At 41.5% G+C, this 13,642-nt stretch overlaps 1 protein-coding gene across 3 annotated transcripts in view; it reads left to right on the top strand.

Annotated features, from left to right (window-relative positions):
• Positions 1-13,642, top strand: part of RSBN1L (round spermatid basic protein 1 like) — an 84,458-nt gene extending 70,816 nt beyond the window's left edge. For all 3 annotated transcript variants that reach the window (XM_026648671.2, XM_026648672.2, XM_026648670.2), the window contains 2 exons: positions 12,397-12,505; positions 12,593-13,642. In XM_026648671.2, coding sequence (XP_026504456.1) covers positions 12,397-12,505; positions 12,593-13,249 — 766 coding nt within the window. In that variant the 3' untranslated portion in view covers positions 13,250-13,642. The remainder of the gene's footprint in view (positions 1-12,396; positions 12,506-12,592) is intronic.

Here is a 13,642-nt window from a genome sequence, read left to right as displayed (position 1 = left end):
CTGGCTGCACGAAGGTGGGAGATCACCCTGAAGCTCCCCCGCCCCCAGGACACAGACTCAGCGGTGAGGCTGCACCCGACTCTGACACAGCACAAGGAAACACCCTGGGGCTCTGCCCCTCTGCACCAGGTGTGGGGCAGGCAAGTTCAACCAGGCAGGATCCAAGTGTGGAGGGGCTCAGTGTGGGGGGGATCCAGTTGTGGGGTGAGAGGATTCTATGTGGGGCAATCTGGGTGCAGGCAGCTCAGTGGGGGGGCTAGGTGTGGGAGGATCTGGATGCACAGAGGCCCGTTGGGGGTGGTTCCAGGTGCAGGGGCAATGGGACTCTGCAGGGGCTTCCAGGTGAAGGTGGTTGGGGCTCAGCAGGGGAGGAGGAGGTCTGGGTGCTGGGGTGGGGGGGTCTGAGTGCAGCTAGTTGGGAGTCAGTGGCGTGGGGGTCTAGATGTAGGGGCTCAGGATGGTGCAGGGGATGGGGCATTAGGGTCATGGATTGAGTGCAGGGAGCTCTGCAGGGGTGGGGGTCCGGAGGCAGGGGTTCTGAGTGCAGGACGTCTCCAGATGCAGTCTCATATCCCTTCCCTCTGAGGGAGGCAAGTATCATTCCCCTCACATTAACTGAGAGGTGGCACAATGTCACTTGAGGCAGAATTGGGAATGAAACCTTTATGTATACCAAGGCTCTCATCCTTTCAACCACATTACCTCAGAATGTGCTAAATCTATGTATTCGGACCCATTGCTCTTACCACTAAATAAATTTTTCTCTCCTAAGGGCAGGAATAAAACCTAGAAATCCTGACCCCCACTTTTCTAGTGCTATGTAGCATATAGTTATGTAACTGGAAAAATGTGCTGCACACCCAAACTAGTGGTTTGAGCATTGGTCTGCTAAACGCAGGGTTGTGAGTTCAATCCTTGAGGGGGCCACTTAGGGATCTGGGGCAAAATCAGTACTTGGTCCTGCTAGTGAAGGTAGGGGGCTGGACTCAATGACCTTTCAAGGTCCCTTTCAGTTCTAGGAGATGGGATATCTCCATTAATTTATTTATTTATTTTATTTAATTTAAATAGATGCAATTTTCAAAAGTGCCTAAGCAAGTTAGGAAGCTAACTCCCAGTGGGGGTTGGAAAATCACTCTAAGCACCTATTTATATTGGTAGGCACCTATATACCTTTTAAAGTCTGACTCTGGATCTTTCATGTTTTTAGAATTAGTAGGTATCCTCCTCTTCTTCATGTGTCTGCAGACATCTATTCCACTCATGTGTGCACATGCCCAGCAAACCAAAGCCAGAGAACTTTGTTTAGCAGTACACATTGGGGAGGTGCTTGCACCCTTTGGCCCTTGTAGCCCTTCCCAAGACTATTTTAAGTTCAATGCCATATCGACCCCACTCAATTCCTTCCTGGCTTGAGTTGGAGCATTCTGTGTTGTTGTGTTACCTCTCACTTGTTGTGTTAACTCCGTTTTTTCTGGGTTTTTTTTGTATAGTTAGTAGTAATACCCTTAGTGTTCAATTAGTTAGATTAATAGTTTTGTTTTTGCCTGGTGCAGTGCCTTCTCCAAGTTGCAAGAAGCATGTCTCATGTGGGGTAGCCATACCCAATAATGGTCACCATACTCATTGCTTATTGTGCCTGAGGAAGGGGCATATTTAAATACTCCATATGCAAGTCGTTCACAAAGAGGACACGGTAACTAGAGACTTGCGCCTAAAGCAGCCCCTGATAGACCAAGTCCACTACGTTTCCAGGATCAGATTGTCTGGCCTCTCCGAGGCCTTTGGTGCTGCTGAGGCTCTGACTCTTCTCCAAGGAGAAGAAGAGACTCTTTATCCTTCCTCTCATCACCTGAGAAAGAAGACTTAGAAAACTGACCATAGTCACTCTAAGATTCGGGGAGATTCTTCATCCTTGTCTAAGTGGGGTGCTGGCCACAACCAGGTTTCCTTGAGTACACAGGATAGAGCAGGGCACTTTACTCACTCTCCTGTGTCATGGTGAGATCATTCCAGCACCCCATTGTTGACTCGGTACCATTAGTAGAGCAGCTCTTGAATCTGTTACCAACAACATGGGTCTCGACACTGACCATACTGACTCCACAGGCTTTTCAAGCACCTGCAGATTTACTCTGCCTCTCTGTGCTGGACTTAGCTGTGATACAGGAGTCTTCGGCCGTGGCGGTATCTTCTGTGATCCTTGGACCGTCTGGGTTGGTTACCTCAGAATACAAGCTGTTGCAAGTGTTGTCTCTGGCACCATTTAAAAATCAGGCTGAAGAGACAAGACTACTCTCCTTGTTGGCACTGAGGGAACTCTTGTATACTGATTCCATCTTCGACCCTCAGAAACAATGTTGGCTTCTACAGATCTGATACGGGCTGGAGCTACGAATGCAGTACTGGCCTCTACTTTGATACTGATGTCTATTCTGGTATTGAGTGTTAGTGCTGCCTTAATGACACTGCCAATATTCAAGGCACTGACTGCTCTGCCTTCTGTGCCCATATACTGTGCCGATGAGTCAGTCGGGACATGTGATGGCTCCACCAGGCATGGCTCTTCCATTCCCTTTGGATTGTTTGGAGGGTTCCTTGCGTTCAAGTTCAGAGTCAGCTTCCACTTTGTTTTCATCCAGATACCAAGCTCGAAAGTCTTCAAGATCTTTGGTGGATCATCATTGGTACCAGGATCGGTACCATTCTTGCAATAGAGATAGGGGTTCATAGCCTAGTTCCTACTGGCTCCCAGTGCCATGTCTATTTCCTCCATGGCATTCATGCACTCATTCCAGGGCATGATCATCAAACCCTCTTCCTGTCTCACCTCCCGACCCAACTAGGCTGGAGATGCATACTTAAGGCTGGTCTACACTGGGGGGGGGGGATCGATCTAAGATACGCAACTTCAGCTATGTGAATAGCGTAGCTGAAGTCGAAGTATCTTTGATCGAATTACCTGGGGTCCACACGGCGCGGGATCGACGGCCACGGCTCCCCCGTCGACTGCGCTACCACCGCTCGCTCTGGTGGAGTTCCGGAGTCTACGGTGAGCGCGTTCGGGGATTGATATATCGTGTCTTAACGAGACACGATATATCGATCCCAGATAAATCGATTGCTACCTGCCAATATGGCGGGTAGTGAAAACATACCCTGAGATTGTGCTCTCTGAGCTGATTCATCTGAGCAGGAGTAAGCAGGATCGCAGCAGATTCCATTGGCCCCCGCTTTCCTCTTCATCTCGTTCATAGGACAGTTCCGCTCTACCAGGTTCCTCCCCTCCTGTGCCTGAGGATTTTAAATCGTATCAGGATCTTCTAAGGTGAATGAATACAACTTTGGGCATTTAGGCACAGTTTTTTTTCAGGACAATACCCATACATGAGTAGATATTCTCCAATGTTTAGTTCCAGAGGGTAGTTCTTCCTATAAATGAAGCACTTTGGCATACTTAGTTTTCTTACTGCCCACAGCGAAGTGCGCTGACAAATGGTATTATGTCCCTATGGAGGGGTTTGAGTGCTGCTTCTCACATCCAGCCCTTAACTCTCTGGTTGTAATGGCTGTAAATGACAGATAGTGAAGGGAGATTTAAGTCAGTGCTGAAAGACACAGTCTAAAAGGTTGGATTTAATGGGAAGAAAAATTTATTCAACCTCACTTTATGAATATTCATCAATAATTGGCAGGCACTATCAAAGTATGATTTGTAAATTGGGAGACTATGTACAAATTTACAGATAAATTACCAGAATCCTCCAGAGACTAGCTTAATGTTTTCGTCGAGGAAGGTCGTTTAATCACTAAGACATCTCTATAGTCAGCACTAGATATCGCGGATGCCTCCAGTATTATGGCCTCAGCTGTAATAATGAGAAGAGCTTTGTGGTTATGGAACTCTGGCATAGCCCCTGAGGCCCAACAAAGCATGGAGGATTTACCAATTGATGGATTAGTTTTGTTTTCAGAGAAAATTGGAGAGACATTACACCCTTAAAAAAAAAAAAAAAAAGACACTCAAACTACTTTAGGTTCATCGGGAGTGTATATCCCAGCGATAAAGATGTCACTCGGGGAGTCAGCAACAATAGTAGCAACATTACCGACTACATTCCCAACAGTATTTCCAGCAGTTGGTTTATCGAGATAGAGAGCAGGACTTCTCCAGAAAGAGACGTAAGTCGCAAAGGAGAAGGCCTTCTCATTCTAATTTCAACCAACCAGACCATCCTCCATCAGCTTTGGGCAAGCAGTTAATTTGACTCTCCTAGTGAGGACATCATTCTAGGTGAGATCTTCTTGACCATATCTCCTCTGTTTGGGGACAGCCTCTCCTGCTTTTTCAGTGATTGGGAAGCTATAACTAATCACAAGTTGGTCCTATGCACTGTGAGGTCAGGTTATGCCATCCAATTCCTGTCTATACCTCTTTCCCACCCACCTATCTCGTGCCTCTTCAGGGGCAACTCTTGTGAGTCCCTGTTCATTCGGAAGCCATAGAGGAAATTCCCCGTCAGCACTGAGGATAGGGATTCTACTGCTGCTTTTGATTCCCCAAGCCCATGTCTTCCTGTACCTAGACGATTGGCTAATGGGGGGCAAATCAGAAGATAAGTCCTCCATGTCCAGCTCACGTTAGATCTGGGCTGATTTTGATTAAAGAAAAGTTGTTTAATTCCAACACAAAAAATCAAGTTCATTGGGCCCTACTAAACTCTACGAGTTTAGTAACTGAAAGTACAGACACTTGAAAAAATGTAAATACCACCCATTCCTTCATTATGAACACTGAATATGATTTAGTAACTTAATACAGTACATGACGTAATACGTTTATAAAGCTTGAGTTGACCTCAGAAGATGTTTTCCTCAAGCTCTGTATATAGTTTAAAAAGCAGCACCCTTTAACTTCTTAAACTTTGAGTAGGGGTCATTGATGTAGCATATTTTTTATTTACTTAAAATGATTTTAATAATTATAGTAAGTTTAGGCCCTGACATAGGTTGTCATGATTTCAAATTTAATTTTAAATAGGTTTGTTTATTTATCATCAGTCTTTATCTACCCTGCTGCCTGTGGAACTTGGAAGCCAGAGAGGCTGCTGTGCAGCCGGGAATCCTGGTCATCTGTACATTGAACACAGTGATGGAATTTGTTCTTCCAGTTTTCTTTTTAAATGGTTTATTCCCAGTGAATAAACATCCTTAACTGTTTTTATAGCCAAAAAGCATTATCTGTCAGTTATGGTGTGACAGGCATTTCACAGTTTGGTCCTTTGTGTTGTACATAAGTTGCTTCTATTCCATCTTGACATGTATGCTGCCCAGTGATTGTTCAGCAGAAGTCCAAATTTTATGTTCCTGTTATTTCTAATGTTTAAACAAAAAAATACAGAAAAATACTCTTCAGGCCACCTTAATGTGTCATGAAACAAAAGAACAACTTACAATTCCAATTTATTTAAAATCGTTTTGCAGGTCATCTTTAAGCTTCTATCAGGGAAAGAAGGCAAGTATATATGCAACTTTGTGGGAGGGGAAGAAACGTACCTTTACCCAGAGTGTCTAAATATCCTAGGTAATATACTGTCTTGGGATTCCAATGTCCTCAGTGTAATTCTTTTCTGAAATAGAACGATCAAAAAGAATAACCCTTCATCCACTGTTGTCTTTGATACCTTTCTGCTTCCTGTCCAGTACATCTCAAGCTATGCATTTTTTGCCAGAGGGAACTTGGGTATTAGCTGTATTGACCTATTTCTAAATTATCCTTATACAACAATTGGTAATGTTCGGGTGGCAAGATGGCAATGGAGTTGACTGCTTGATAAGATAATAGAAGAATATTTATTTATGGATTTTTAAGACCAAGAGTGATTATTATGATTATCTAGTTTGCCTTCTTGTTTTGTATGATTTTTCATTTAAAAAAAAAAATCAGCTTGTCTTTCTTTCTTTTAGAAAGATTAGGAATATTATGTTGTGCCATGGCTTCCCTAGTTTTGTAAAAGGATTTCTTGGAATTTGTGAACTCTTCATATTTAACTGAAATGGTGGGAGTATTTGAATCTTTAACAAAGATATCCTTTCTCCCAGGTGTTCATTAGGTATTAGAATTGTAAATGTTAATAAAAATAACTTAAAACAGCCCAACACATTTCTTTGCCTTTAAGTTACTCAGCTTTCAGTCTTGAGATTTCACTAGTTATTCAGTCACCATAGTGTCTTTCAGGGTAGACAAGATCAGAATTTCTGAAGAGGCAGTAAAAAAATACTTTTTGTGGAGGGGGGAGAGACACAACATTAAACTTCCATAGCTTCATTATACATCATTATGAACAAAAAAAGTACAAAAATCCTATTTTTTTTTCTTTTGCAAGCCATCTATAACGTTTTTAGATTTATTCCATTGTTTGGCTTATTTACTTGGATATACACAAATTATTAAAAAGCACCCATCTAGGCAACCTTGACAAACTTTTTAAAACTCACAAATAAATAAACAGACTTGTCATTTTTCCCAGATATATTAACCCAGAAACAACAAAATAATTACATACACAAAAAAATGCATTAAAGAATGTTAATATTGCAAAGTCAAGCACTCAAAGATTAGGAAATGCCAGAATTGAGGTTGCCTGTGGGATTGTCAGTTTATGGCCTTGGATGGATTTTTCACAGGGACAGTAAGGGTATGTCTACACTGCAATGTAAACCCAGGATTAGTGGGACTCGAGTCAACTGACCTGTGTTAGGGAACCCTGGATTTGAGCGTCTATATTGTATTTTAACCCTATGTTAAGAGTTTGCTAACCCTTGCTCGAACCTAGGGCTCTAGCGTCCATGCTGCAGTGCACAGACCTCAGTCAAAGTAACCACATCTGAATCCCTAGCATTTCCCTCCCACCCTCCACCCCCCCACTCCCCAAATGTGGCTGCTCTAGCCATAGGACTGTAGTACATTGTGGGAAAACTTTACTGCCCACCCTGCATGTTACCAGGAAGCAGCTCGCTTTGCAAAAAGGCTTGATCAGTTTGCTCTCCATTGCAAACCCAGGAGGCTCTCTGATAGTGCGCTTGCAGATCAGTGATCAGAAGAGAATGGATTAATGCTGACCTGAGCTGCTGCCTTTTGGAAATGGGGGGGTGGGGGGAGGAAGGGGACTTCTATTTTCAGTAGAGTTTGTTTGGATAGAAAGGACTAAGGAAGTTGTCCCATGGAATTGTGGGATTCCTGACTGATTCCTGGGACCTAAGTCAAGCGGGGCTGCATCTACACTGCAAAGCAACAGGGCTCGGACCCTGGGTCCTGGCTTAACTCGAGCTCAGAACTTCCAGCTCTGCAGGGTCCAAGTCCTGGGTTAGCAGTGTAGATGCAAGTGGGTTAGGCTTGAGCCTGAGCTGAAGCACTGGCTTATGTTGCAGTGTATATATACACCAAAAAACACCTCTCTGACTCTAGAGCAGTGATTTTCAACCTTTTAACATTTGCGGACCCCTTAATTATAGGTGTCATGGCCTATAGAAATTACATCATTTATTAGAAAAATGATTAAAGACTGAAATGAGCTTTCTATAAAGCATTCTCTTCTTTTAAACCTTTTTATACTTTTCTCTAATAAATTACTTAGGTATGTGTTTTTTATAATTTTTATACTTTGTAAAAGAAAACATCAATCTTTTTGATGAAACATTAAAGTTGAGCTAAACCACAAGTCAGAAAATTGAGTTAAAATTCACACTAAAATTAATTCTGCCCTGTTTCATGTGTGGGGGCATGTGCACACATCCACATTGTAACAGATGTCTCATTACATGAACACAAAGCTTATTTAGTAATAAATAAATCTACGGAGCATTTTGAAAGAGAAACAGTTGATGCTTTGAATTGCAGATTGTCCAGTTTGAGTAGTTGTATAATGAGATCATGTAAATGCATAAAGCAACAATATAAAGTTAAGGCCACTATGGGAACCTTAGCATTGAGTTGTCTGAATTTTTAAATCATGTAAAAATAGTCACTTTTTTCATTTCACTCTGAAGTTTATGATGCTCAGGAGTGAGGGATAAAAATGCGACTTCATTTGTATCTGAAAATGGAGATGACACTTCTTCATTTTGACTGACTAACTTGTAATAATTAGAGGTTCCCAAAGGGTCAGAACATAACTCAGTTCTAAAATATTAATAGGTTAGTTATTGTAATTGGGCTGTTTTGATTGAAGGATGCTTGTAGGTGCTTTTCACTTCTTGTATATTTAAAAAGTTGTCTAAAGTGTCAGAGCCACAGGCAGTTGCTCTTTTTATTTTTAATGTATGTATATGATCACATATCTTTCAAATTAGAATCCTAGAACCAGAGGATTAGAAGGGGCCACAGTTGTCATCTAGTCTAACCCCCTACCAAGATTCAGGATTTGTTGTGTCTAAACCATCGAAGACAGATGGCTATCCAGTCTCTTTTTGAAAACCTCCAGTGAAGGAGATTCCATGACTTCTCTAGGCAGTTTGTTCCATAGTCATACTGTTCATAGAGTTAGGAAGTTTTCCTGAGATTTACTCTAAATCTGCTATGCTGTAGTTTGAACTTATTGCCCCTTTAGTCCTGCCCTCTGTGGCAAGAGAACAGTTTTTCTCCATCTTTCTTATGGAAGCCTTTCAGGTTATCCAAAGACCACTATCATGTTCCACCTTAATCTCCTCTTTTCCAAACTAAACATATCCATTTCTTTCAGCTTTTGCTCATATGGCTTGCATTCCATCCCTTTGATCATTTTTGTCACTCACCTCTGGATCTTTTCCAGTTTCTCTACATCCTTTCTATACATTGGTGACCAAAATTGGACACAGTACTCCAGCTGAAGCCTAACTAGGGCTGAGTGGTACTATCACCTCCTGTGACTTGCATGCTATACCTTTGTTAATGCAACCCAAAATTGCATTTGCTTTTTTGGAATAACATCGTATTGTTGATTTCATGTTGAGTTTGTGATCCGCCACAACTCCCAGATCCTGCTCAGCAGTGCTGATGCCAAGCCTGTTATCCCCCATTCTGTATCTGTGTGTTTTTGTTTTTTTTTCTTCCTTAAGTGTAGCACCTCACATTTGCTTTTGTTGAAGTTGATTCTGGTGTCTATAGTCCAATTTATCAAGATCCTGTTGAATTTTAGTTCTGTCCTCCAAGTATTTGCATCCACCCCAACACCCTCCCCCACCATGTACAAAGTTGATCAGTATGCTCTCTTTTCCTACAACCAGATCATTTAATAAAGATGACCCAGAACAGATCCCCGTGGAACCCCACTTGAGACCTCTTTCTAATCTGAAATCATTCCATTAATAGCCATTCTTTGTGGTTGTTTAACCAATTATGTATCCCCTTAATGGTAATTCTACCAAGCCCATGTTTCTCCAGCTTACTTATGAGAATGTCATGTGGGACTGTGTCAGAAGCCTTGCTAAAATCCAGGTATCTTATGGCCACCGCATTCCCCCTGTTCACCAAACCAATAACCCTGTCAAAGGTGGAAATCAGTTTGGTTTGGCATAATTTGTTCTTGGTAAATCCTGGCTGCTAGAGATCACCCCTTCATCCTCCAGGTATTTGCAAATGGAATATTTTATCCAAGTAGCTTCCCAGGTATCAAGGTCAAACTGACTGGTCTTTAGTTCCCTGGCTCCTCCTTTTCCCCTTTTTAAAGATGCACTACATTAGCCCTTCTCCGGTCGTCTGGGACCTCTCCTGTCATCCAATTTGTGTTGTAAGCTTTGGAAATTCTCATTACAGTACTGTCAGTGTCTACATTTCATAAGGGAACATCCTAGTTTAGCACAGAATTTGTAATTTGGTGTTTTAATGTAATGATGTAGGTTACATACCTGACTAATTCACTATTCTGTTAAATAAAAGAAACAAAACCAACTTGATATAAATGTTCAGATTAGCTGTTTCATAGTGAGATTGCAAGTTATTGAAGAAAAACAGCACATGGCCTAAACATTTGTTATCTCAGTTTTAAATTAACTGTAAATTTTAGTCTGCCAACTCTTTAGAACTTAGAGTAGCTCCATGTGTTAGTCACCAAGTAATTAGAAACAAAGATCAATTAAAGGGACACAATCAGCTTTTTTTTTTAAATAATTGACTTTTTTTTTAAAAAAAAAAGTCCAAGGTGTTTCAGCACCTATTAAATACATCCTGAATTAAAAACAAAAACTTTTTTGATAGGTGTTTTTGCCTCCCCTATTCTTCAATAGTCTTTACACCAAGAGAGAAACAATTAAATTAACTGTTAGGTTGCTGTTTCTTAGACTTTTGAAAGTTGAGCCCTCATTCAGAAACCAATTATGCCCCTCTTCAACTATGCCATGTTAGCAGGGCATTAGAGGGGAAACTTGAACTGACACTGTTCCATATCTTCGTCTGCCCCCTTCCACAGAAAGTGCCTTGCAACCCTGCAAGGGAGATGCAGTTTGTGTTTTTGACAATACTTAATGCAGCATTTCCCGTCGCACAGGGAAGATGTTTTCAGAAACTTAGTTACAGTAATCCTGTTAATTGCAACTCCAGTATGCACAACATTTTACACCAGAAATTATTTTCAGGTAGACATTGTTCCTATACATCAGGCAGGCGGGATGTGCTGGCCGCCGCTTCCCGCAGCCCCCATTGTCCTGGAACGGCGAACCGTGGCCAGTGGGAGCCGCGATCGGCCAAACCTGCGGATGCTGCAGGTAAACAAACCTTCCCGGCCCGCTAGCGGATCTCCGACGGGCTGCGTGCCAAAGGTTGCCGATCCCTGCTATGCATATTTCCACAACCAGTCGCTTCGTGTTATTACAGAATAGAACAGACAGACACTTCAACAATTACTTTTGTCTTCAATATATACCTAAAAACCTCTACTAAATCTCCTCCCCCCATCAGTGTAATATTTGAATATCATCCAATTCCTCTCATCCTTTCTACCCTATAGGAGAAATAGCATGAGTAGCTTGTGTGTGTGTGTGTGTGTGTGTATGCTGTTGAAGGAGAGCTGAGTTTTGGATTCAGATGTGAAAGTAATAAGGAACATGGTAAGTCTTGCTTTTTGTGAGAGTGGGTTCCATTATCTGGAGTCCAGCTTCTGTGAAAATTCTCTCCTGTGTTCTTGAGCCTCTTCCCTATGGTTGACAGTTTCATGGTTTAATTGAATGATGCAACTATTGTGGGAAGTCATGGTTGTGGGATGAGAGGTGAACTTGCATGGAGGGTTTTGAATATTAGGACAGAAATGAGGAACTGGACTCTGAATTCAACAGGGAGCAGAAGGAAAGAGCAGAGCACCAGAGCAAGGCACTCACCACAACTTGAGCTAATCAGACAGTCTGCTGTATTCGTTGTGTGCCTTCATTCTATTTGAGTTACAGTAATCAAATCCTAGAGGTCACAAATGCATGGATCACTGTGGCCAGGTCTGTGCCTGATGTACAATCTTCTGGCCAGATGCCAATAGAAATTAGTGGATTTTTGCACGGGTGGCTCTTTGGACTCTGCTCTGTGTGACCAAAGGACCCTACAGCTGCAGACTGACTTGATCTGAGGTTATCTCCCCTTCTCTCCCCCCCCCCCGGGGGGGGCATGTTATAAAGGAGATAAGTTCTTCCCTCTTTTCAGCATTACCTCAGTCTTGCATAGATTGTTTTGTCCTGCTGCTTTCATCCAGGTGATGATTCACCTAGGCTTTGAGAAAGCTGGGAGATAATGCTGGTCACATTTGGCATAAAGGAAATGTGGAGCTGGATGTTGACCATCAACTGTTAGTATCTCAGCCCATGTTATCTCTCCCGTTCTCCCAGAGGCTAAACAATATAGGGGAGATGATTGAACCTTGTAGGGTTCCATAGGGGACAGCTTTTGAGATGAATAGTTGCCTATAAATAAGTGTCTCTGTGTTTGGCCAGAAGCATGTCAGAATATTTCTCTCCATCCCTAGGGCAACTTTAAAGGTGGGACACAAGTATTTGGTGATAGTCCCTTGTCATTGTACAGAAGGAAGTCCTTTATCAGAGCAACAAGTGCTCTGTCTGTACCATTCTCTATCTTGACAGTCTGTTAGAAGAACATACTGGAACATCTAACCTCTGCCTTTCTTCATGATGAAAGACAGTCACTGTTGGTGGCACTGGTAGAAACTGGTTAACTGAATTATATTCCTGAGTGTGGTTAGTGTGTTGTAGCTGAAGAGCTAGTTACTAACAGGCTTTTTCAAATTTCTTTTCAAACTTGTGTTGTAAAATTCATTTTTAGATTCTGTTTGCTTTGTTCTTGCTACAGAGACTAACAAAGTCTGTAGCAATTTAAATTGTGGCCCTGACTCTGCTTATTTTTTTTTTTTTTTTTTTTTGTAGGCCTGAGCAACCTCGTATAACCAAAGATGTAATTTGTTTTCATGCTGAAGATTTCTTAGAGGTAGTTCAGCGAATGCAATTAGATTTGCATGAGCCTCCACTCTCACAGGTAAGCTTATTGTGAATTATTAATCATGAATATTTCTCATGTTTTAGAATAGATTTTTCATCTTTATTCTCATTTTTCCTCCTTCAGTGTGTCCAGTGGGTTGATGATGCAAAACTTAACCAACTGCGAAGGGAAGGCATTCGATATGCTAGGATTCAATTATATGATAATGACATTTATTTTATTCCAAGGAATGTTGTGCACCAGTTCAAGACAGTTTCAGCTGTTTGCAGTTTGGCTTGGCACATTCGGCTCAAGCTATATCACTCAGAGGGAGATGTTTCTCAAAATGCAAGCACCTATGAAGCAGGCACATCTGCAGACCCCATGTCTTCGGTTATTGGACTTCAGACTGACAACATAATCTGTACAATAAGCAAAAATACCTCCGAAGACACCAAATTTTCAGATACGCTGCAAACTAAATATGTACAGCAGGAATTCACACAGATAAAACATGAACTTATTGCATCTCACCGAATTAAAGAGGAATCCATGAATGTTAATCTTCCTGAGAAGACATTGGCACCTAATGATATGGAATGTCAGAATGTTAAAGGAAAATTAGATAATATTGAATTGACAGGATTTAAGTGTGAAGTGGACTCTAAATTTGAACCTGGCAACAACGACTTACAGGATAAGTTGTGCTCTGGAAGTCACATAAGTCTGTATGATACAAGACAACAGGGTTCAACATATCCAAATCTGCATGGACAAAGAGAAGATGACTTTTTGTGCTAAGTTTGTACATATCGTTTTAAATTCCTTTTTAAACTGAATGACGTAATAATGTAAAGATTCATAAATTCTGTGAGGCAAGCTTGTGACTTGCCCTCACATCTGTTACAGAAAATAGTTTATGTAGCTTTGTAACATTCCTCAGTGCCTGTCCATAACTGTGAAGTATCAAAGCACTTAGGGCCAGATGCACTGTAAACACTGCAGGTTTAACATAAAGAAGTCTTTAAATAATTTGAGTTGTAGGTTTTAGAGTAGAGCTGACATTTAACATATATATTTTTTGTAAGATGAGCCAGAATTCTTTTTGACAATTCCAGGCTTTTCCATAGAGCTTATTTATACCAATTTTTTTCATTTTAAATGTGTCAGCACTGTAGTGTAAATAGCTTTTTT

This window comes from Terrapene carolina, unplaced genomic scaffold, assembly GCF_002925995.2.
Source record: "Terrapene carolina triunguis isolate 2854851 unplaced genomic scaffold, T_m_triunguis-2.0 Scaffold68, whole genome shotgun sequence".
NCBI classification, from domain to species: domain Eukaryota; kingdom Metazoa; phylum Chordata; order Testudines; family Emydidae; genus Terrapene; species Terrapene triunguis.
The sequence above is the reverse complement of the archived record's forward strand: the minus strand, read 5'-3'. Positions and strand labels throughout refer to the sequence as shown.